Source organism: Perissodus microlepis, chromosome 17, assembly GCF_051167445.1.
Source record: "Perissodus microlepis isolate ML-2025 ecotype Zambia chromosome 17, ASM5116744v1, whole genome shotgun sequence".
In the NCBI taxonomy this organism is placed as follows: domain Eukaryota; kingdom Metazoa; phylum Chordata; class Actinopteri; order Cichliformes; family Cichlidae; genus Perissodus; species Perissodus microlepis.
This window is the reverse complement of record NC_140477.1, coordinates 306818-331809: the sequence shown is the minus strand read 5'-3', so window position 1 is coordinate 331809 and position 24992 is coordinate 306818. Positions and strand designations below refer to the sequence as shown.

General features: G+C 43.2%; 1 protein-coding gene across 8 annotated transcripts in view; it reads left to right on the top strand.

The window, feature by feature from the left end:
- The window catches only part of LOC146368932 (pleckstrin homology domain-containing family A member 5-like), a 156816-nt gene that overhangs the window by 56372 nt on the left and 75452 nt on the right, over window positions 1–24992 (top strand). For 7 of the 8 annotated variants that reach the window (XM_084909252.1, XM_084909250.1, XM_084909254.1 and 4 more), the window contains exon 4: window positions 22008–22091. In XM_084909252.1, coding sequence (XP_084765378.1) covers window positions 22008–22091 — 84 coding nt within the window. Of the gene's footprint in view, window positions 1–14544; window positions 14815–22007; window positions 22092–24992 lie in introns of those variants that run through there. The other variant, XM_084909255.1, reaches the window with a different exon arrangement.

Here is a 24992-nt window from a genome sequence, read left to right as displayed (position 1 = left end):
TGATTAAAAGCTCAAATGTTATTTGTATTCACATGTATTCATATTCATAATGAAATGCTCAGTGGACTTGTATCTGTGTTTCATACCAACACATAAGGCCTAATAGATCTGAGCTGTAGCCGAATATCTGTGGCTGTAGCTCAGGAGCTAGAGCAGAGTTCCTAATTGGAAAGTTTAGGGTTCAGTCCACGTGCCAAATATCCTTGGGCAAGATACTAACCCCAAGCTGCTTCTGATAGATCTGTAGGAGTATGAATGTGACTGAATGCTGGATAGAAAACACTTGGCATAACCGTAGTTCATGAATGTTTTATATGCTGCGACTCACTTTCTGTACGCGCCTCCCCTTACTGGGTACAATGAGTAAGGCATGGTGTAAAACTGGGATTGAATGACTGCGAAGAAGAGTTTAAAAGGAGAAAGGCTTGAGCTGAATGAGTTACTTAGCTGGTGAATAAGTGGGTAGAAAAGCGGATAGGCTGCCTCCTGGGTATGATTGAACATGTTTAACGTGCCATCAAATCTTTGTGATAAAAGGAAGATGACGTAGTCGGGGAGGAAGGAAACAGATAGGAAGCAGATATATCAAACTAGAAAGAGATCCTGCGGCTGCAATTAGCAGCTTCCAGTTAAAAAGAGATGTCGTGCTCCTTCTAGCAACTCAGTCGTCACTGTGAGGCACAGCCTTTCATTTCTCATTTAGTTTGTGATTGAGGCCACGCTCGTCACTTACTGCAGAGGTAATCATTTCATTTCCCTTTCTCACTTCTATTATCTCGTCCCCCTCTCCGTCTTCTGCAGAACCGTCCACTAATTCAGCACCTCTGACAATCTTTTACATTTAAATCCAGACGCTGCATGGGAACATTTCTGTGGCCTGAGCGTTGGGCTGCATCACTCGTTGTTGCTCGCTGAGTGAATTTGTCATTGTTGTTGTTTGAATTTAAATGAACACATTGGATTCCCCATCCGCAGAGGGACGGGGGATCCAAATGACTGACGCTCTGGTGAATAGATATGGATAATTAATCGATCCTGACCATCTTCTGTACCACTGACAGGACATGCAGCTGAGCACTCGCTCTAATATCTGTTTCAGCCATAAACAGTATAAAACATGGGCCTCGTTTCCAGATGAAAAACAACTGTTTTGTCTTGACCTGTAAACTTTCATGCAAACTAACTCTTGTATGAAAATTTTGCAAATGTCATAAACCAATATTTCATCAAGAATATACTATTTAAAACATTTTAGAAATTATACCGTGTATTTTGAAATAACTGAATTTTAATAGCAGCAGCATGTTTGTTTACTCTGGACCAAATCAGCTGATGAGTTTCTAAATCTGTAGACTTTCCTTGTGATTTTGTTTCTTTTCACACAGAGAAAAATTTAAGTACCAAAATACATCACTACAAACCATGTGAGAACTTTCAGTCCACTTTGTGGACACGTGTGTTTTGGGTGGGAGGAACAAAGTAAATAATAAAGGAGAAGGTGCTGTGTTCTGGAGAACATGGAGCCTTTGCATATTATGACAATTTGCATATTAAAGATGAAGGAACTGTCCTCCCAGCCCATCGTTCATTCAGTGGTGCTGGTTTCAGTCATTGTGCAAATGTCCTGTTTATAAAGCTGCAGTCAGCTGAGACTGAGGACGTCACCTGATGATGACGATGAAACGTTTCTCCCACTGAAAACGTCCAGATGAACAGAATCAACCTTTGGGGATAAGATTTTCAGATATTTTGGTTTACAAGGTTACAAAACTCTGATTTACAAGTACAAAATATTTATGACTACAATTTGAGCCCATACATCACTGCTGTAAGTGTTTTTACTTTCCTTCTCCACCAAATGAAACACAGTCGTGGGGTAACAGTGGACCTGCTGTTCAATCAGCAGCTACTAACCAAAGGATTAGAAACGAGTGAGGATGAGAGTGAGCGGCTGTAGATGGCAGCAGGATGATGGGCAAGCCTTATTATTTGGCCTGACGACTGTGTGTGTGTGGTGGGGGGCAGAGCTAGGTGAAGCACTGAAATGATTTGTCATGTTGGATGACAGTCTGTCCTTTCATTCTGCCATATCTAACTGTATGTCACTTTACATGATACTACAGTGGCTTAGTAAACACACCCCTGTCTATGTTTACATATTGCTTTGTGAAGGAAAAGCCTCACAAACCAATCATTAAAGAGGATGTGTTGAAACATAGCACATCACTGCTATTATTCACCTTAGGGATGCATACCCAGGGAGTGTGTTTCTTTTAAATGCACACAAGCGCAAGCTATGTTATGCGTGTGCATGATAATAATTATGTGATGGGTTCAAATGAGGCAGTGCACTGCTATATAAGCCCAGGCCTTTTACTTTCCACAGGCAATGAGAGGCTGGTTCATTGTGACTTTGACAGGACTTCCTGAGCCTGAGGAAGACCTTTCTTTGGCTTTTAATAAAGGCCACAAAAAGGACGTACGGCTGTGTTTCATGAGCTCAGAAACACAGGCGTGCGTGTTGTACATCTCAAGGGAAACACGTCTTTAAGATGGTAAGTCACTGAAGCTCATTTCCTTGCTAATGCTAGCTGTGTTTCCACACAAACTGCACATCGTAACTAAGCTTGCTTCATGCAGGTCTCTCAAAGAGGGAAGTAACAAAGTACAAATACTTACTATACTTAAGGTATCTGTACTGAACCAGCTTTTACTTTCACTCCACACGTTTCTAATCAAATATCTGTACTTTCTACTTCTTACATTTACAAAACAGGCGTGTTACTTTTTACCAGATTTGAAGGGGTCATGGGTGGAAGTTAGTCAGTGTTTTTAATTTCTATTCATTTATTATATATATAAATGTATGTATTTATCTATTCACTGGAACGACTGCAGGTGCGAACATAAAGTCGTATTTTTTGAGGGGCAGGTTGTTTCAAATGCAGCGTTTCTATCAGCTCAACAAACATCAGCAAACACACAAACTGTTTGTGTGCAGTTTGTCGCACAGTGTGTTGCAGCTAAAGGTCCAGCTCTGTAAAGAGTGAGTGATTAAGTCAGATATTAGGTCTCTACATGTGACATGTGTTTTTTTGATATTGTGAATTGTGTTGTAAACAGCTAGACTAACTGTATTATTTAAAGGTTGAATGAAAATACTCCACAGTCCTCTGTTCAGGATAAACAAGTTGGTTTGCAGTACTGTTGTGAATTCACAGTAAAGTACAGTGTGATGCTGGTTTCATGGTCAGAGCTAAGCTACATCGAGTGTAGCAGAGATGAATTTGAACTTAAGCTGATGATGCTTAGACTCATTCACCTGTTTCCACCTTCATACCAACTTTATACCATCTGGAAAAAACACAGCTAACTAGAGTCTGGAAACCAGCCAGGACAACTCATCTGCTGACAAGAGCAGCTGATCACGGCCTGTACACTAAGAAAATCTATCAATAGAAATGATTTTGAGCTATGATTCTTTTCCCCACACTGAGTCATTTCAGCTGATTTTAGGGTTCCCCCACCTGCTGTATCCACTTTAACCTCTTCCCTATTCATTTTCCTGTTTAGAGGCAAAGTCACCCTCTACAACAGTGCTGTCCATCTCCAGTCCTCGAGAGCTACTGTCCTGCAGCCTTTAGATGCATCCTTGTTCTGACACACCTGAGTCAAATGAATGGCTTGTTACCAGGCCTTTGCCAAACTTGATGGCATGCTGAAGAGGCAAACCAGCCATTTGATTCAGCTGTATTGGAGTTGGACTCCCCTGCTCTACAATACAGGCAACGGAAAATAGTGCTATTCTTTTTCTTGTTTTTTTTTCTATGCTCATTTTCTACTTTGAGACCACTATATACTACTGGCAGGATCAACCTGGGAGCCCCTCGGGCAGCAGCCCGGCCCACATGGAGCACGGGTGCGAACATGCAGTCGAGGCTACTGAGCATTCGGGATGAGGGCAAGGCTTTCCGTACGCAGAGCAATGACGGACCAGCCCCGGCACTTGCGGCTGGGGGACAACCGGTCCCGAAGGTGGCAGGGTTTGAAAAACTGTGTTTGCCAGAAGGGCTTTTGCAGCAGCAAACTGGTGGTATGATGACCAGGACGGACCGCGCATCTCAGTCTGCCTGACAAACGCTTGTACCTGGTGGGGAAGGGGAAGCGTGGGGAGGGCAGAGTTCAGGAACCATCACTCCCCTTCGCGCAGTCCTGATGAAATGTCAAACCATCGATGTGTAATTGTTGCATCAAATGATAACTGAGTGTCACACATTCATATTGTTTCATAGTCTTTATATTGCAGTGTTAGCCTCGTCCGCCTTCCCGCGCTCTCAGCCTCGTCCGCCTTCCCGCGCTCTCAGCCTCGTCCGCCTTCCCGCGTTCTCAGCCTCATTCACCTTCCCGCGTTCTCAGCCTCATCCACGTACCCGCGCTCTCAGCCTCGTCCGCCTTCCCGCGCTCTCAGCCTCGTCCGCCTTCCCGCGCTCTCAGCCTCGTCCGCCTTCCCGCGCTCTCAGCCTCATCGACCTTCCCGCGTTCTCAGCCTCATCGACCTTCCCGCGTTCTCAGCCTCATCCACGTACCCGCGCTCTCAGCCTCGTCCGCCTTCCCGCGCTCTCAGCCTCGTCCACGTACCCGCGCTCTCAGCCTCGTCCACGTACCCGCGCTCTCAGCCTCGTCCGCCTTCCCGCGCTCTCAGCCTCGTCCGCCTTCCCGCGCTCTCAGCCTCGTCCGCCTTCCCGCGCTCTCAGCCTCGTCCGCCTTCCCGCGCTCTCAGCCTCGTCCGCCTTCCCGCGCTCTCAGCCTCGTCCACGTTCCCGCGCTCTTAGCTCCTCTGTGAAGCTCTCAAATGGCTGCTCTCACACAAGCTCCCAGGAAAGCTTTAATCATGGATCCTTTTGTCTGCAGAAAGCAGATTCTGCCTTTGTTGCCAAGCAACACAAAGGAGTGTCAGAGGTTGCTGTTGGTTTTTCACACAGCTTTAAAGGATGTGTGTAGCTACACTGAACTTAATGGCTGCTAATTAGCCATCACCAACTGCTGCAGCCTCTTCACAGGGTTGGATCAATGACCAGGCCGGCCCCTGGTTGTCTTTCTTTCTGTCTCGGCCACTGTGATTGTTGGGTTTTTCTCTGTATCTATGAAGCGCCTTGAGGCGACTTTTGTTGTGATTTGGCGCTATATAAATAAAATTGAATTGAATTGAATTGAATTGTGTGTAATAAGTAAGAGAGCTGGCTGCATGTAGATGGCGTGTTTTTCTTTGTCACTTTATTTTAGAAGGCGCTTATTTTCACTTACTTCACTCTTGACAATTACTTTCTTGGACTGAGTGAATAATTTCCATCCAGCTTTCTTTTTAGATGACAAACTTATTCTGTCCATATACTGCTGAGCAGCTGGTTCCCAGCAAACGTGTCCTGTCGGGGTCACAGTGGCCTACCCACTGATGGTCCCACTACCAGAATAGGGCACTTATATGGGCCCCACAGTCCCAGATGGTCCCAATTGTAGGCTGACAAACACTAAGCAGAGAGGGGCCCACAGTGGGGTCTACTGCAGTGTCACAAATCCCTTCTGTCTCTGTGGCACAGAAGGGATTTGTGGAAAACTGCGATGGGGGGGTCCCACAGGGTAAACTGTGGGGCCTGACCCTCATGGGTGTCAGTTAGGGTTTCCCTTCTTCAGAGCCCTACCATTCATTTTCTGCCATTATTCATCTTATCGTGAGCCTGATTCCTTTTACAATCCTCACCTGGGAGGCAAAACGAGGCTTTCATCCACGCTAATGCACCACTCACATCAGTGCTGGCAAAGGGTACGGTAAAGCTTCCCCAAAGTTGAAGTCATGTTTCTTTCTTTTGCTTTGAGATCCAAATGTTTGTTGTTTGTTGTGCTTGTGCTGTTGTTCTGTAAGCCCCTTTGCCATTTTTGCCATAGGGGTTCCACTGTCATGTGACTGTTCATTAATTGTTTCTCATTAAATTTGTGCCCATGCAAAAAGAGTTTGAAAGACTGAAAACTTTAAGATAACTCAGTTGTTTCTTTGTCTTGTAATGAATAAAGGCAAAAAAACGACGAGAGTTTTATGGCGCAGAGGGGGTCGTAACAGAGAGAAAAGAGAAACATCCGTGTTTGGGTAGAAACTCATAATTTGTTGCATCTCTAAAAATCTGCTCGGTCCAATATAGTGAGTTACCTTTGTGACCAAGTATTGATTCAGTCATGAGCCCAACAAAGAAAGGTCGGCGACAGAATAATGGAGAGCTCCACAACCCCATTTAATGGCAAGAGCACATGCACTACATGTGCTTTATTCACTGTAGCACTATAGTAGCCTAAATGCACACAACTATTTCATAGGTCAAAACTCATTACAACGGACCAACCTCTGAGCCACAGAGTGCAGCCTTTCTTGCTTTTACCAAAGATTTTGAATCAAGAAAACGTTTCATTACTTGTGCTAAATATCAGACTATTTTGGTCACCCATCCAAAACACTGTTTACCTGCTCTCTTCTTTTCAAATGGATTGATTCAGTACATTGCACAACCTTGGATGTTCAGCTTCTTAATAGCACCTAAATATTACAGTAAACACATTATGGTCAATACAAGGAGTCCCTTACGCTGCTATCATTTACCCAGCAAGCAGAACAAATCATTTCAGATCACAAAGGATAACAAAGAGCACAACTACACAAAAAAAGATATTGCAGTAGGAAGCAGTAGCAAAAGTGGGAGACTACCAGCTTTGCTTTAGTTTTGTATTTCCTTCTTCTTTAAATTTCAGCAGTGTTTATAGAAACAGTTGGATACCAACCCAAAACACGAAGACTCTTACCTAGGGATGGGTATCGTTTAGGTTTTATCCGATACCGGTGCCAAACCGGTACTTTTGAAACGGTGCCGGTGCTTAAACGGTGCTCAAACCGGTGCTTAAAGAATGGAGAACACAAAATTGGTCCAAAAGCCTCTCATGTTCAGCTGTTTTTTTGTAAAAAGATAACAATGTTAGCCTTTTCTGTAGCTATGGGGCATATATGGTATCACTCTTGGCTGGAAGCAGTGCTTAAACAATGGAAAAAACACAAACTTTATCCAAAAACCTCTCATGTTTAACTGTTTTCCACTTTTTCTTTGGTCATTTTAGCCTTTTTGGCCAGGGTGAAGGGAGCATCTGCCATCAAACAAGAAGACAGCCGCATGTAGCTATGATGATGTTTGCTAGTTCACCTTACACGCATTAATGTACTCAACGTAAATTACACACGAACAACATTAAGCTACTCACGCAGAGAAGAACGGCTGCTGCTGCCATCATCACCCGTCATCATTTCTGCTACACTGGCAGGGCTAGGGGCCAGGACTCTCCTCTTCGGGTTCTTGGGGGATGTTGCTAACTCCGGGTCCGATAACAGGCACCACACCCGCAGTAGATGTGCTCGGTGTGAGGTCTCGCAGCAAGCTATCAAATACGGCGCATTTCTCGGCTTTTAAAAAAAAACGCTATGCGTCGCCAGGTGTTTCATCGGATTCGAGGTGTTACCTCCTTTGACAGTATCACAGTATCAGCTTAAAGCACTTGTTGCAGGCTGCTGAGTTTGCATATTTTGCTGTGAAGTACAGCCAGACTTTTGACCGCTTCGTCTTGGGCGTTTTTAATCTGTAGCTCTGCTCTAAAAGAACGTACGTACCTGGACCCGCCTACTATCCTCGGAAACGTAAAATGATTGGCTAGAATCTAAAGTGTATCACAGCTCACGAAAAAAAAAACACCGAAATAAAGCACCGAAATGTGCGCTGCTTTTCGGTCTGGTTACTACCGTTTATGTCAGAACCGGTGCCATGATACCGGTACCCATCCCTACTCTTACCTGTCTCTGTTTATCATCTACCCAGCAACCAGAACAAATCATTTCCAATCAGCATAAACACATCAAAGATGATCAGGTTCTTAACTGTATTGGTTTGTTCCAATAGGAGTTTTTTCAGGCCTACATTTCCCATTTCAGGCGCCCCTTTTGCTGACTTGACAGAGTCTAAATACAACAAAGTGAACTCTTTAAAAATTAACAGTCTAATAGATTTTTATTCCCCTATAATCAGTGAGAGAGTACATAAGGGACCTAGTTTCATTTTTGAGTGCAAATATTTGGACCATCGGCTGATGGAGCCCATTCTGCCACCAGCAGGCTTCTTTGATTTCCTCCATGGTTCTTTTGGTTCACCTGTGTTGGCATCAGTTTGTAACTTGCCCCGCCCCTCCCTGAGCCTGGTTCTGCCGGAGGTTTCTTCCTGTTAAAAGGGAGTTTTTCCTTCCCACTGTCGCCAAAGTGCTTGCTCATAGAGGGTCATATGATTGTTGGGTTTTTCTCTGTGTGTATTATTGTAGGGTCTATCTTACAATATAAAGCGCCTTGAGGCGACTGTTGTTGTGATTTGGCGCTGTGTAAATAAAATTGAATTGGATGTGATATGATCAAATGAGATACTCTGTAGTTGCGAATAGGGATACCTTCACCCTTACCCACACAAATTCCTCTGTCATCTAATGACCTGATCTAAGATATTAAATAAATTAAAAAATAAGAATAAATGAAACAATCATCAACTGTGTTAATACCATGCTTCGTTGTTTCAACGATCTAGTACATAAAACTGTCATAGTTATATCAAATAAGTAATTAAGTAAAAGGTGACACCACATAGTTTCTTTTCATTTAAAACTAACACTTAAAGACATGTTGTCAAGAGTGAGTCGGTGGATAATGCATTATCTAAAACTTTAAAGTCAAAAACACTGATATGCAGTGCAGTATTTACACATTTGGCAAAAGAGGGATGGCAGTCTTCCTATATATAGTTGATAACGAGAAAGGGACAAGTTCATAGCGTCCACTCATTGCAATTGTACTCCAAAAGAAGACTGCCATTCCTCTGGGCTGCTGCATCTCGTGGAGTTTTGCTTTTTTTCAATTGTTCCTTTTTTCTGAAGCTTCTTGTAGCCCAAACAGATGCAATTAGAGACTGTTTATTGTAATTATTATTAAAGGTGTTTTATTCTGTTTAGTTAAAAATACTCATAATTGGAGAGAGACTCTAAAGAAAAAAAATCAAATTTTGTATAGAATTGTATTATTTGTGTTATTTATTTATTTTTGTTTGTCAAAGGTTATTTTTTGACCTGGATACAAATGCGGTTCAACCAATGGGATTGTTTGTCCCGCCTTGTGTTTTCATGTTTGGTTGCACTGCTAAGGCTGCTTAGACCACACCCGCCATAGCTGTACCTGTGGGGAATGTCACTACCCGATCCGTACCGGAAACCCGATCGGTACCCTGCATGCGCGAAAGGTGTCTACTTCCGGTCGAAGCATTTTACGATAGTTACAGGTCAGAGTATCTGTTAAGATGTTAAGAATAACAAGTATCTCTTAAAATGTTTCCGATAATGAAACATTTAATATAATGTAGACAAAAATGAAAAATAAAAAGATAGTGACAGATCAGCACTCCCGATCCTTACTGCGCATGTGCAAAGTCGGACCGTACAAATCGGGTCTACCTGATCCATGCCGCGCATGTGCAGGGGTTTTCTTCTTCTTCTGTTCGTTTAATGGCAGTGTACTCCCCAGTGTACGAGGATACTGCCACCTGCTGACCGAGCGAATGAACCCTATTGTAAACTGAATTAGCGTCATTACAAACGTGTGTTAAATTTGATTTAGTGATAGTCGAGTGTGTTTATGCTTGTCTGTGTGGAGAGGATTGTTGGAATAGTGATGATGATGTCCGCTATCACTGTCAATTGTCAGTAAACACTTCATCTGGCTGCTGAATCTTCACGTGACACATTACAAAGTCTGTATTATTAACTCTGTCATTAGGCACCATTCTTCTTATTTGACGGCGCTGTTGTTCAATCGGGGGACGCTCTCTGTTGAGGAGAAAAGCGAAAATTTGTTGCGGATACGGATTATCCATTGTTTAAATGTCCCGGTAGTCAAAAAGGAGGCAGAGCTGTTGAGAAATGCTAAGAGCTAAATGGGTGCTAACCGTGTCATTCAAATATATTGAATGTCGCAATGTTGGCAAAGAGAGGAAGTGACGTAAGATTTGCGCATGCGGGGTACGGATCGGGTTTCCGGTACGGATCGGGTAGCGACAGGGAAAACGTGGTAGCTGTTGAAACAGCGAAGCTGTTGGTGTCTGCTTGATTAGCCGCCAGACTTGGATAGCCAAAGCTAGTTTTATGAATACGAAGCGCTTTGCACTGGTGAGTAACCGAACTGTTCTAGCCGCTGATCAGCATGCTGAAATGTTAATGTTGTTCACTTCAAAAACAAACGCTGATGGTGACGGCACTGTGCAAGTAGCTAGCGGGTACTAGCTAAACTCACACTCCCGTTGTTAAGTGTTAGTTGAAAACTTATTAGCTGTTGTTAGGTTAAGGAAAAACAGTATGTCTATCTGTTGTATTGAAATGTTTTATTGTGTTACTTTTATTCATCACTGTTGTTACTTGACAATGAGCAAAGTATATTGAGTTTGCTGCTTTGAATGAGCAGTGTGAACTGCTTTAATGATTGGTGATGGCTACATTGCCATGTAATGAAAACCCATTTGAATTTGATCAGTTGTACAACTTTAGAAATAGGACTTGAATTTGAAACAGATGTTGTTCATGCTTTATACCTTAAACACAAGTGTTGTTAGTTAAGTGTGAACAATGTTCATTTGAAGTAATTCTGACCTCAGTCAGGGTTTTTTGATTTGGAGAAAGGAGCCGAGACTCCACGGAGAACTTTGGATTACAGACTTTGTGGAAATCCGCAGAAGAGGAATAATTTTCCATTGCAATGGATGGCGAGCCCCAGCCCATATGGAACTGAATCTTGAAGTCTGGTTCGCTGAACTGTGGTAGGACAAAACTGTGAAAACCATACATCGATCGTGGACTGAACTCACACCAATAAACTGCCAGATCACCAAACAGGCCTGAACTGGACTCCATTGACACTTTAAAAGACCCGGGTCTGACATTCGTTTCTTTTTTACTTTTTGGGTATTTGTGCGCGCACACACAATTTTGGTTATTATTGTCAAATGCAATACAGTGCACAAATTTCAAAGTTGAACCATTGCTTCATCATTTGCGGTTGTGTTTTCATTGTCGTTACCCATCCTCTAGGCTCCGTTCCTGAAGTCTTCTGATTTGCCCATTGTTTATATATTTTGTTACATACTGGTTACATTCTTCTAAGAAAGCAAGACTCAGACTTGGTCTTGAGATGGTCTACAAGAAATAAATGCTTGTAGCAAGTTTCAGTAACAGAATGGGGTGACATAATCATTGGCAAATGGGACAAGTATGGTCAAAGTTTTCTCTGAATGCTGCACTGACTACACTGGAAAAGCCTTTGAAACAGTATTACATACTACAACATTTCAGCAACACTTGCTTAAAAAGAAGACGATGTTCAACCTTCATTTTCACTGCACACTGTGATCTGTGAGTTTATGCAGAGGCAGTGGGTTACCTCTATTACTTGTTTGTAAGGTTTTAGTTGAGAGCAAACAGCATACATGTTTAATGAGTGATACATTCTTTGAATTTTAAAAGCTTCACACTCATGGCATCTGCTCTGAAAAAAGCTAAATGACTGTACCTGGAAGAATCACACCATTTTTAGACACTCATGTCACAGCTGACAAGGATTGTCAGTGTAGAAACAAATTAGGCACACATCGGCAGAAATGGTATCAAAGTATGTTTGAAGCTCAGAAGAGTGTGTCTTGTTCTCCTGCCAGATACATAGTCAAAGATGTTTAGGAGACAGGAAGTATACACACAGCTTCACAGCTGTTTTCCCACTTTAGACATGAATGGAATCGGTACAGCAGAGTGAATATCACAAAATATGGACATTTTCACACCTGAGCTACTCTGTAGTAAAACAGCTGTTTGCTGAGAGGAAATTCCATCAATCCATTTTCTTCTGCTTATCTGGGGCCGGGCAGCAGAGGAGCCCAGACCTCCCTCTCTCAAGCAACCACCTCCAGCTTATCCAGGAGAACACCGAGGTGTTCCCAGGCAAACTGAGAGATATACAGTGTGTCTGTCGCGGTGGGACATGCCCAAAACACTTCACCCACGAGGTGTCCAGCAGATGTCTCATTTCCCGAGCCACCTCATCTGGCTCCTTTCAGTGTGGAAGAATAGTGTCTCAAATCTCCTCCATTTGGCTGACCTCCTCACCCCATCTGTAAAGGAGAAGCCAGCCACCCTTGAGAGAAAGCTGATTTCCACCTCTTGCATCTGTAGTCTCATACTTGCATTCACCACCCAAAGCCCATGACTGTGGGTGAGGGACATAGATTGACCCGTAAATCAGAGCTTCGCTTTATGCTCAGCTCTCTCTTTACCATGACAGACTGGTACACTGTCTGCATCACTGCAGCCGCAGCACCAATCCGTCTGAGTTGGCACTCCGGTCTGTTATCTGTTGCTGAGGACCATCGACTCGGATTTGAAGGTGGAGCTTCTCTTTTCTGCCGCTTCACACTCAGCCTCAAACTGCTACCGTACAAGCTGGAGGCTACCACCTGATGAAGCTAACAGAACTACAAAAAGAAATCCCATCCTTAAAAGTTATGAACAAAAACAGAGACAAAGGCCACCCTGGCAAAGTCCAACACCCACTGATAATGAGTCCGACTTAATCCCGTCAACACAGGCCAAGCTCTTGCAACGTTTGTATGAGGACTGGCTCATAGCAAAGGGGCCTGAGAGCCCATACTCCTACAGAATATACTGAGGGATGCAGTTGAATGCCTTCTCCAAGTCCAGACAACACTTATAGGGCAAACTCCCACCCACCCTCAAATATCCTCGAGAGGATAAAGAGCTGGTTCAGTGTTCAACGACTAGGACGAAAATTGCATTATCCTCCTTCATCCAAGGTTCAGCGAAAAGACTTCTTTCCAGCATAGACTTTCCCAGGGAGGCTGTGGGATGTGATGCCCCTATAGTAGGGACACACCCTCCAGACCCATTTCAGACCACCCTGGCCTCACCAAAGTCCTCCCACACCTGGGTTTTTGCATCAGCAATTGCCGAAGTCGCATTCCGCTTGGCCTGGTGGTACTCCATACCTTTGGCTGCCACTGAAGTCCTGCAGGCTAACCAAGCCCAATAGGACTCCTTCAAGATGGTGGAAACCTCTCGTTTCCACCATGTTGTTCGGGGTTTACCACCTTGCAGTCACAGCTCAATGCAGCAGCCTCAGCAACAGAGGTGCTAAACTTTGGGCCATTTGGACTCGGTGTCCCCAGACTCCTTCGGTATGCTGTTGAAGCTCTGCCAGAGGTGGATCTCATGGACCGGGGGCCTCTGCCAGGCATTGCCAGTGCACCCTCAGTACAAGTTTAGGTGTGTCAGCATTCTTCCTCGCAACCTTATCCAACTCGCCAGCGGGTGGTAATAGGCTGACAGCTCAGACTGTCCAGAATATTCAGCTGCAGATCTGATGAAAAGATTACAAAATCAATCATCGACCTGTGACCTCCTGGTGCCTCGTGCACTCGTGGACTTTTTCACAAACTGTGGTTTGCACAGAAGTCCAGTGACAGAACACCGCACAGTCCAGATCAGGCAGGCCCTTCCTCCGGGTCTCACTGTCATTGCCGACCCCGCTCACATTCTTCACCCCGCATTTCAATGGCTCCCCTCTGGGCGGCGCCTCCGCTGGATTTCCTGCAGGACTGAGAGGAGGAGAGCCACCTTTGTCCCCTAAGCCACTCTGCTTTTTAACTCCAGCTGATAAGAACATTTCCCACACCAGAAACATAAACTCCACTCTTTTTATACTGCCGACACTTTACTCACTTTTACTCAGTTTTTTATTCACCTATTCAGTCACTTTAATTTTAAAACTGCGTATATTCTATCTCACTCTTATCGCCTGTTTATGCCCTGTTCTTATCTTCAACGTCATGCTGCTCTGTTGTATCTTAATTGCTCCTTGGGGATAAATAAAGTCATTCTGATTCTAAATGGGATACATTGACACGTCCCCTAGTGGAACAACAGAGTCTCCAGGTGGAGAACCCTTGAGCGCCCCACCTAGGGTTTCCAAGAAGGCTGGGTACCCTGAACTGTCATGCAGATGACAGTCAAGACCTGTTCCCAAAGGCACAAGGAACAAACCACTCGCCCACTTGGAAAAACTCCCAACGTACAAGCAGCAAGCTGAGTGGATACAAAATTAAGGGAATATAAAATTAAAGGTGGTGTTGATTTCGCTGAGAGAATTAGTCAGTGGGAAACAGGGCTTAAAAAAGCCTGGTTGACTTGTGGTGACTTGGCTGCCATCTGGGCAACACTGGACAGTTTTTATTTCAGGGAATAACTGGGAAAAGAGCAATGTCTGCAAATTCGCTAGAATAGAAAAAACAGTCAAATATGATGAAAAAAAAACACTTCAAAGATTGACGTTTGATAAATGACGATATTATTCTGATCATTTATTAAACTTTTGTTGCCATTAGCTCAGTTGTTGATATAAATGGCAGGTTTTATAGCTGCTACATATTTGTTTTGTTTTTCGTTTCTGCATCACGAGTTGCCACTTCACATGAACACATCTGTCTGAATAGCAGTAGAACAGGCAGAGAGAGAGAGAGAAAGGGAGGGCTGTTTAGCAACACAAGCATCGCTACAGCCTTCACCCAAAACGAAGCTCATGAAAAAGGAAGACGTCCTCCTCCTGCTCTCCCTGTCACCTTAACTCCTGATACTGTTCCTCTGGTGAGTCAACGCGCTGTAGACGCTATTGCTGTTGTTTTTGGGTTTGGGTGTATTTTGGATTTATTTTTATTTATTTATTTATTTTTGGCTAGGTGTGGAGTGAGCCCTGTTACACAGACATGATGAAATCAGCCATGGAGAGTGGCATATGCTGAGACATTCTTCGTGGGCAGCACAGATTCAAATGCAAGGCTTTCTTTCAGATTACAAGCCAAAGAGAAAGAGTTGTTGTATCATAGCTCACAGCTGCTCTGTCAGCTGGGTGATGTTAATAAGAGCAGCTAATGTTAGTAACTGGACCAGTTGTCACAGTCTTGCTGTGGATGTGTCGGATATTCATCAGTGTGAAACAAAGCCAGATATTATTTTCATCTTTAGGCACTGCCTTATTTTTTGTTACGGTGCACGTTAGATGTAAAGGATTTAAAATGTAGAATTTATCTTACAGCAAGTGAACTGTCTAAAACTATTGTTGTTTCTAAAAATGAAACATTTATTTATTTCCTATTTGCTCATCTTGGTATATCCATTTCATTGTGTTTGCATTAGAACATTTAAAAAAAAGTGTTTTGTTTTTTTTCTATAAGCAATAAAAAAAAATTGCGTAATCCATCAGATTAAAGGAAAAAATGAAAAGCATCTTAATGAAGAAGCTGAACATTACTAAATCAAAAAAGTTTAGTTTTCCTGAGCATCTAGTTTCTGGAACTCAGCTGGAGGGATGAAGGCCGTTCTTCTAAAACAGCGGTCCCCGACCCCCGGGCCACGGGCCGGTACTGGTCCGTGAGTCGTTTGGTACCAGGACGCGAGAGTTGAAATTCATAGTTTTCAGGTTTTTATCATAAACTCTGTTTCCCTGGATCTTTTCTTGTTTGTTATGAATAAATCTTCTTTAACTGGTTTTATTTTGTTGTATTTATCCACGACAAGGCCGTGGCACAAAAAAGGCTGGGGACTGCTGATCGAAAAGAGATCCTGTCATCTGCTGTTGGGTTGACAGTGTTGGGAAGGTTACTTTTAAAATGTATTCCACTACAGATTACAGATTACATGCCCCAAAATGTATTTTGTAACGTATTCTGTTACATTACTCAATGACAGTAACTATTCTGAATACTTTGGATTACCTATTATATTACCATGCTTTTTACAACTACATGAATGTCCTATTGCTGTGTGATTCATTACTGAAGGTTACTCTCCACACCAACACCAGCAAGATGTTTAAATCTTAATATAAATGAGTAACAGTAGGTGGACATTAGGTAAGGCTGCACTTTTTGCAGCGATCTTGTATAGAAACTATTCTGCGCGTATATAAAACAGGTCCGCGGCTCTGAACCGTAGTAAAGGAACCTCTGGCTAATACGTCGGGTTCGTGTCGGGCTAGTAGCTGAAAACTAGCTTTACTTTGTTGTCTGGGTCGACTTTGCTAGCGAGAGACAGAGAGAGGCATTGAAAGGCTGCTCCAACGGAGCTTATTGTTTCAGAGGAAAACACGAACACAGTCGAGTCTTAATAGCTTACTTACAGCTGGGCTACAGCACGGGCTACACTGCCCATGAGGCTACATTCTTTAGGGCGATGCCTGTAACACTCTGCCTGTTGCCTTCATATTAAATCGAATAATAATTTTTAAAAATATTTCTTCACGTCATTATGGCGGCAAGTAGGGGTGACATGGGCCGCGAGATTGAGACCCAGGCATTAGAGCCTCTTAATGCATGTTTTGTTTGGGTTACCAAAAATAGAGAGGGCATAGCCGAACATATGAAACAGTAAAAGACTGCAGTGTAATCCATTTATTTCAATAAAGTAACTGTATTCTGAATACCACCTTTCGGTAACTGTAATGGAATACAGTTACTCATATTTTGTATTTTAAACACGTAACGCCGGTACATGTACTCCATTACTCCCCAACACTGTTTGTTGATGATGATGGGAGAATAATGGGCTAATGGCTTATCCCACGTTGTTGTATTTCATTGGACCTTTTTGAAAAAGAAAAATTGAAAATTCCACATTTCCAGTGTTCCTGTCTTCCTCTGACTCCTGCACACTAGTGGAACATGGTTGGATGGTTTCCAACAGGAGGCTGTTACACTATAGAAGTTGTGTTGATAAGTGTCCGTCAGCCCCGTCTCACATTTTGAAGAAGCTCATATAAACTAAGTTAAAGCTGCATAACCATGGCAATGAAGTCAGTCAGAGGAGAATGATGTTGGTGCTCCAATCACAGCAGGTAGCTTTTAGCTAAGCCAATGCTGAAGTTAACAGCATGTTTATGGTTGTGGAATAGTAGATGCTACCAACACTAGCTCATTTTGCAAAGTCAGTACACTCTAGTAAATCACTTCACTGTGACAGGACAAAACCTTGTTTGTTTGTTTTTCTATCATAAGAAAGTTTTGATGATGGGAAGTGACTCATAATACGTTTTGACATGTGCAGGAAATTTTTAGATGGCGCCTAACCAACAGTACGTTAACTTTGTTAGCTTATAGCACAGCTGCTACAAAGGTAGTTTTGTAGTACAAACATGAAATGTGGTGTTTTTTGTTCAGTGCGTCTGATCGGTACAGACAAAATAACAGCTGTGCCTTACACCGTGAATCAGCCATGGAAAGTGCTTTTCCCACTCGCTGTTGTACTTGTTACCTTTCTTGTCAAACGCATCTTCAGTTGGTGCAGGTTGTGTGTTTGTTTCATCCTGATGAGCTCGTTTTCTTCCATTTTCTTTTAAAGAGTTCAAATATTGCTCACCTAACCCTTTTTTTCAGTGTGTAAATACGCTTCCCAGTTCCATTAGATTCTCTGAGCCGATCGCGCATACAGTCTACCAGCGGCAAACAGAAGAATTGTGGGAAATTTTGTAGTGTTTAAGGCCAATTACAATACAATTTGTTATCACAACAAACTCTGCAGCATTGTGACATACCGTGGCTTTACAAAAAAACAAAGTGGCTTGAAAAGTTTGCCCCATATGCAAAGTCATTTATCGCACAGACAGTTTACAGCTGTAAACACCTGTATATCACTGTCTAATGAATCAGATCAGTCAACTCTCTGCTTTAATTGTTGAACTGGGAAACGGCGGTGGTTGTGTGTACTAACTGGATTTAAATTGGTCTCCAAGTAAAGACTTCAGTCTCCTTAAAAAGCAGAGCATCCAGCAGTGACTGTAACTGCTACTGTTATAGTCTTAAACCATAATAAAAAAACATAACTGGTGATACCGGATTCTTTCTCGGCCCCATAAATGTTCCACACCAGCCCAGTAAAGTGAAACCCCTCCAGTGTGGCTGTTTTTGTGTTAACTGGAATATTATCACTGTACTTAAAGATTCTATATAATGCTACAATTTGTCCCTGTTTATGTTATTTTTATTTCTATTATCTCCCTCTTGGAGAATAGAGATTGAGGAATGAAATGCTGGAAATTGCCTCATAATCATCTTTCAGTGGCTGTGATGAAAATCTCTTGTTTACTCTCTAATAGGAACGGATCCAAATGTAGCGATTCCCGCTCCATTATCGATATTACTTATCGATTGTCGTTGGGTTCTCACTCGCTCTGTCCTGAGCGTTACCACCATCACTAAGCAGCATAGCAACAACGTTACACTGGTGCAAATGAGTTGCATGTTGTGCAGTCAGATGTCTGTTTCTCTTTGTGCTGTGACCAGTGTGGGGTCATTACTCGAAAAAATAAATGTTTTACACTTTCCACAGAACACTTCCTTTAAAAGTAATACAGTACATTACTCTTACTCAAAAGTAATTAAGTAATTACTCTTTGGAGTAATTACTTAATTACTTAATTACTCCTGTGTGTTTTTTAAGTAATTACTTAATTACTCCAAAGAGAAAATCATACATTATTCTACTCATAACATTACTTTCATCTTCCTCTGCAGAATCACCTGAAATACAGTCTCATTGTTACCATTTAACAGTATAAACCTATCGGCTACCAACACAGACCCCTGTCCTAATGAGGGCACGCACACACACACACACACACACACAGACACACACACACACAGAGACACAGACAGACACACACACACAGAGACACACACACACACACACACACACAGAGACACACACACACACACACACAGAGACACAGACACACACAGACACACACACAGACACACACACACACACACACACACAGAGACACAGACACACAGACACACACACACACAGAGACACAGACAGACACACACACACAGAGACACACACACACACACACACACACAGAGACACACACACACACACACACACAGAGACACAGACACACACAGACACACACACAGACACACACACACACACACACACACAGAGACACAGACACACAGACACACACACACACACAGACACACACACACACAGACACACACAGAGACACAGACAGACACACACACACACAGACACACACAGAGACACAGACAGACACACACACACAGACACACACACACAGAGACAGACACACACACACACAGAGACACACACACACAGACACACAGAGACACAGACACACACACACAGACACACACACAGACACACACACACAGACACACAGAGACACACACACACAGACACACACACACACACAGACACACAGACACACACACACACACACACACAGACACACACAGACACACAGACACACACACACACAGACACACAGACACACACACACACAGAGACACAGACACACACACACAGAGACACAGACACACACACACACACACACACACACACACACACACAGACACACCCTGCAGCACAAAGACTCTGCAAAGCGACCGTCGCAGTGATTCTACTGTAGCGACATGAACAGGTAGAAACGAGCCCTGCAGCCTCACCACTCGTCTTTTTCTTACCTGGTGAAGTTCAACGGCGACTGACTTCACAGCTCACCAATGACGGCTGATTTGACGGCGGTCCTGGGCTGGGATTAGCTGCATTTTGTTGACTTGTTTACTTCCTTTAAGAGTGTTTCCAACAACATGTAAACTGTGTAAATTTGTTTCCAAGTGACAGTGACTTTCACCTGTTGTCCACCAAATTACAGCCCAGTACAATTAAACTGCACATATTTGACCTGTGAATTGGGACGTACTCAGTGATGGCAGATCTTGAAGGTTTGTCTGTTTGTTGTTGTTTCAGTCAAAGGTCAGACGAGAGAATGATCAGAATCAGAAAGACTTTATTTATCCCCAAGTGGCAAGTAACAGACAACAGAGCAGCATGACGTTGAAGATCAGAACAATAAGAACAGGCAATAAGAGTGAGATAATAAATACACATTATGGGGCCAGTACAATGGTGCGGTGGTTAGCACTGTTAGCTCAGTGGGGTTAGTGTAAACCCCACTGAGTCACAGTCACTGCAGGTGTGCTTGTCCACACCTGCAGTGACTGTGACTCAGTGGGGTTTACACCAGAGTTGTAAGGCAGCAGGAATATAACGCTGATGAGGAGGTTTGTGGCCCTGTTGGTCTCCCTGTTGTTGTTATTATTGTAGGTTTTTTACCTTACAGTATAAATTGCTTGGAGGCAAGTGTTGCTGTGATTCAGCACTTTATAAACAAAATGAAATGAATGAACCACCGGCTTCATTATTTCTAATAAAATAAGCTGACTTCAGCAGAGACGGTACTTCACAGCACACAGAGATCATCCTGGCTCCGTAGCATTCGTGTTGTACCTCGTCAGTCTCTCGCCGTGAGAGCAGTTCCTTCTTCCTGTGTTGAAACACTGCACCACTAGATGTTTCACCATCAGTCTGGATCCTGGGTATCGAAGATTCGAGAGGTCCCTCATCCTGTCCACGTGACCCCTTCCACTGGGTGACCTGCGTTGTAGCATTCCAGCAGCGCCCTGTTTCTCTTGCCCACTGATGCTGTCTTGTTCCAGTAGCCTTCTCATCAGTGTGTCCTGTTTCCTCGGCACCTGACGGCTTCGTTTTTGTCTCTCGCTGATGTCTGAGGTAGGCTTGGTTAGCATGTGTATAGTATTACCACGACGCTCTCCAGCTGCTGCTCCTGCACTGTCGACTGTAGTACAAGTGCCCACGGTCCAAAGAGGCGGGTTCTAACCATGTTAGTAAGATGTCCTCTGTATATGAACTATTTCAAATGGCCTGTCAGTTACACACACTGTGTTTATGCTCACTTATCTTCTGTGGTGCTGACCAGACCTGTCAGCTAAGTGATGAAGCTCCACAGCAGGACTCCACGCTGGTAGCTGGCAGTGACACCAAGCTGCAGCAAACATCAACTCTCTGCAAGTAAACTAAGAGTATTTTAGATTCTTCACTAACTGAAGGGTCTTACAAAGAACAAAGTTCTGGTTCACTTTAACCTGATGGTGCTTCCAGCAGAAATGAATCTTAAATCAGAGTCAGAACACTTTATTGGTCTCCAGGGGAAATGCTACAAAATGTGAGTTTAAGCACTTAAATAAATGGTTCAAATAACTTTGCCATGAAGAAACTTTTAATGTCTTAACATCACTCAGAAATTACAACTGAGACGTTAAAGTAACTTATCTTAAATAACTGGTTGTTGCGAGGTCAACATAACTGCAGCAGCGACAGGATGATATATTATCATCTCATTTTGTATTTTCTAATGCAGCTCTGATCAGTGGTTGTTGTTTAATAGTCATGACAATTTGCATTTGATCAGAGAAGGTAGCATTGTGCAAATGTCCTGTTTATAATGTTGGACACCTGCAGTCAGCTGAGACTGAAGAAGTCACCTGATGATGATGATGATGGAACGGTTCTCCCACTGAGAACATCCAGATGAACCGAACCAACCTTTGGGATCTACGTACCTGCATGACGGAGCATGCATCGAGACATCATGCTGATGTTTAGCATCACACACTGTTCCAGATGTGTAAATAAGTGTGGTGCTGTTGTTCTGCATGTCAGTGTGTGCAGAGAACTGTTTTCCTTTTCTCGTGATACATCAATAAAACGATGGCTGATAAGTTTGATTTGTGACTGCATGTCTTTAAGTCCACATTAGATTTAAAGCCTCTCCTTGCTGTGATGGGTAGGTCAGGGTACCCGTGGACAGGTCACCACTCGGTCTGAAGGTTTAGATCGAAATCATTTTATATGAATTCACTCACTTTGTTTTCCTGTCTTTGCCTTTTCTCTCTCTGCAGCCACAATGAGCGAAAGGTGACCTGTAAGCACCCGGTGTCTGGGTTCCCCTCACAAGACAACTGCATCTTTGTGGTTAATGAACAGTAAGTTTCTCTGCACTGTCACATGTACACGCAGCATTAAATGCAACTGATTTCTGTGCTGATTTCAAAGGTCAAAGGAAACTGTTAGGAACGGGTGCAGCTGTTATAGATGTGCAGATGTGACCGACTGTGAATGCACGGTGTGACCTTTGTAGGAATAAAAATGGTTTTGAAAATATAAAGACTTGACTCAGCTCGGTGTTTAAGGCTTTCCATCAGGTGATATTACCCAGTACCAGGTATTTCTTTTCAGCTGCCGGGGTTCCAAGCCAAAACGTGACGTCAGCAGGCTGCATGCCACCAACTGCCCAGTCAGTGGTGTCATAAGAGCGATTCCATCACAAAAATCAAAACCGCCGCTGTTGAAACCCGAGACATGGCTGCACAAAAACGAAAACTGCGTTCCCCGTGTCTGACCAAACGCCATAGACCAAGCAGCAGGTTTACGACTGCCTCCACGTCATCGATGTGTTTGTGTCGCAGACTTTAAGGCACGCTGCCATGCACGTTGAGGTGGGACTCAGCTGTGAAGGAAACAACCAAACTGGACTCGAGTAGGTGAAAAAGTGGCTTTATTGACTGAAGTGAGGGACACAACACAACAGGGCGGCTTCTCCACTCAGACAATGAAAACACTAGTTATGGATGCATACTTTGTTAAAATGATAGTTTACAACTGCAGTGTGTCTTTGTTTCTTCCTGTTAAAAGGTAGTTTCTCCTTCCTGCTGTCACCAAAGTGCTAATACAGGAGCAAACACATGAACAGTTGACCCAGGCGACCCGTCCTGTGTATGTGAGGTCCAAGGCAGACAGACTGGTACCGGCTGCTGTAGATGACTGTGATGGACTGTTCTGTGCAGGATTCTCACACTTGCACCGTCTTGGCTTCTTAGTCTCAAATGCATGAATCACTGATTTCTATCCAGTTTCCAGCCCTCCGTGTTTACGAGGTTTTACTGTTGCATGTCACTTAGATCCACATGTCTGATTTCCTTTGCTGTTGCCTGTGTGTGTGCAATTCTGTTTGTTTTTGCCAGCTTTGCTTCAGAATCATAAAATAGCAACATAGACAGTCGTAATAAAGAAGTGACTTTCTCCTCTCCAACGAACAAAACTAGAGATTAACAATAAAAAAATCAGGATAACTGAGCTGAAATTAAATTTAGGGATGGAGCTTTTTCCTCTGTTCTTGTGCAGCTGACACACACACACACACACACACACACAGACACACACACACACACACACACACACACACGTTACTTCTAAGTTCACTTTGGCAGGATCTCTCTCGCTCCTTTTCTCACTCTCTTCTTCTTCCTTCCCAATTATCTCCTGAGTCAAGGTAGCAGTTAAGGAGTACTGAAGAGATCATGTGTGTCTGTGTGTGTGTGTGTGTCTGTTTGTGTGTGTGTGTTATAAAGTTATGTTAATTAGGTGCACAGAATGTGTATTTTTAAACCTGCTGAAAACAGCGGAGGTGAGAAAGAGGGAACGAAAGGTGTTAAACTGCTAATGAGACTTTCACCTTGTTCCGCACTGATGATGATGATGATGAAAGTGAAATATTCCTCCTTTTAAGTTCAGTCCAAGTAAGTTTGCTGATGTGACCTGTACAGTTATGACTCCTGGCTTTTGTGGATCTAATGTTCCTTTTGTGCACTTTGCCAAACACTCTGTGCTGCCACAGCCACAAAAGGCTGGATGCTTAGTTTGGCTCTCCGGTCGAGATGAGCTCCTTGACAACAGCAAAGTTCATCATGAATAATTCTAATCAAATATAATCAAGCATGAATCAGTCAGTGTGATGAATGAGAAAATGTAACCTCTGTAATGGAAGTTTTTTTGGAAGTGCAGTTTAATTGATTGCTGAGACACACAAAGTACAGGATGTGTAAAGAGTAGGAATGTGTAAGTGTGCATGTGTCACACATGTATGTGTGAGTGTATAGAGATGGAGGAGCAAGTTCACCAAGAATAAAAGCTGAGGCAGCAATTTTCCTCTCCAAGTCATTCCCGGCCTGTGCAGCACACAGTGAAGTGAGACAGCGTTCCTCCAACGCCATCGTGCTACGTAAAACAATCAACACATGAAGTGCAGGTGTGCAAAGTGACCAGACACAACAGCGCAACAGAAAAGTGCAACTTCTTAATCAACCAAAGACCCAGACAGACTTTTAATTCATTTGAAAGCCTGAAGCTTAGCCTCGTCCACCCCAGCTGTAAACTCAGAAACCAGTCTTGTTATCATCTTTGGTCCACCTGGGCCTTACACAGAGTTTCTCTCTGATTTCTCAGACTTTTTATCTGATTCTCAGCTCAGATAAAATAATTATTGTGGGTGATTTTAACATCCATGTAGATGCTAAAAATGACAGCCTCAACATGGCATTTAGTCTGTTATTAGACTCAACTGGCTTCTCTCAAAATGTAAAAGAACCCACCCACCACTTTAATCACACTCTAGATCTTGTTTTAACATATGGCATAGAAACTGAACATTTAACAGTGTTTCCTGAAAACCCTCTGCTGTCTGATCATTTCCTGATAACATTTACATTTACAATAATTGATTACACAGCAGTGGAGACTTTATCACAGTAGACGTCTTTCTGAAAGTGCTGTAACTAAGTTTAAGAATATAATCCACCCACTGTTATCATCTTCAATGCCCTGTACCAACACAGAGCAGAGCAGCTATCTGAACGCTGCTCCAACAGAGGTCGATCATCTTGTTAATAATTTCACCTCCTCACTACGTACGACTCTGGATACTGTAGCTCCTGTGAAAACGAAGGTCTCTAATCAGAAGTACCTGACTCCGTGGTATAATTCTCAAACACGTAGCCTAAAGCAGATGACTCGTAAGCTGGAGAGGAAATGGCGTGTCACAAATTTAG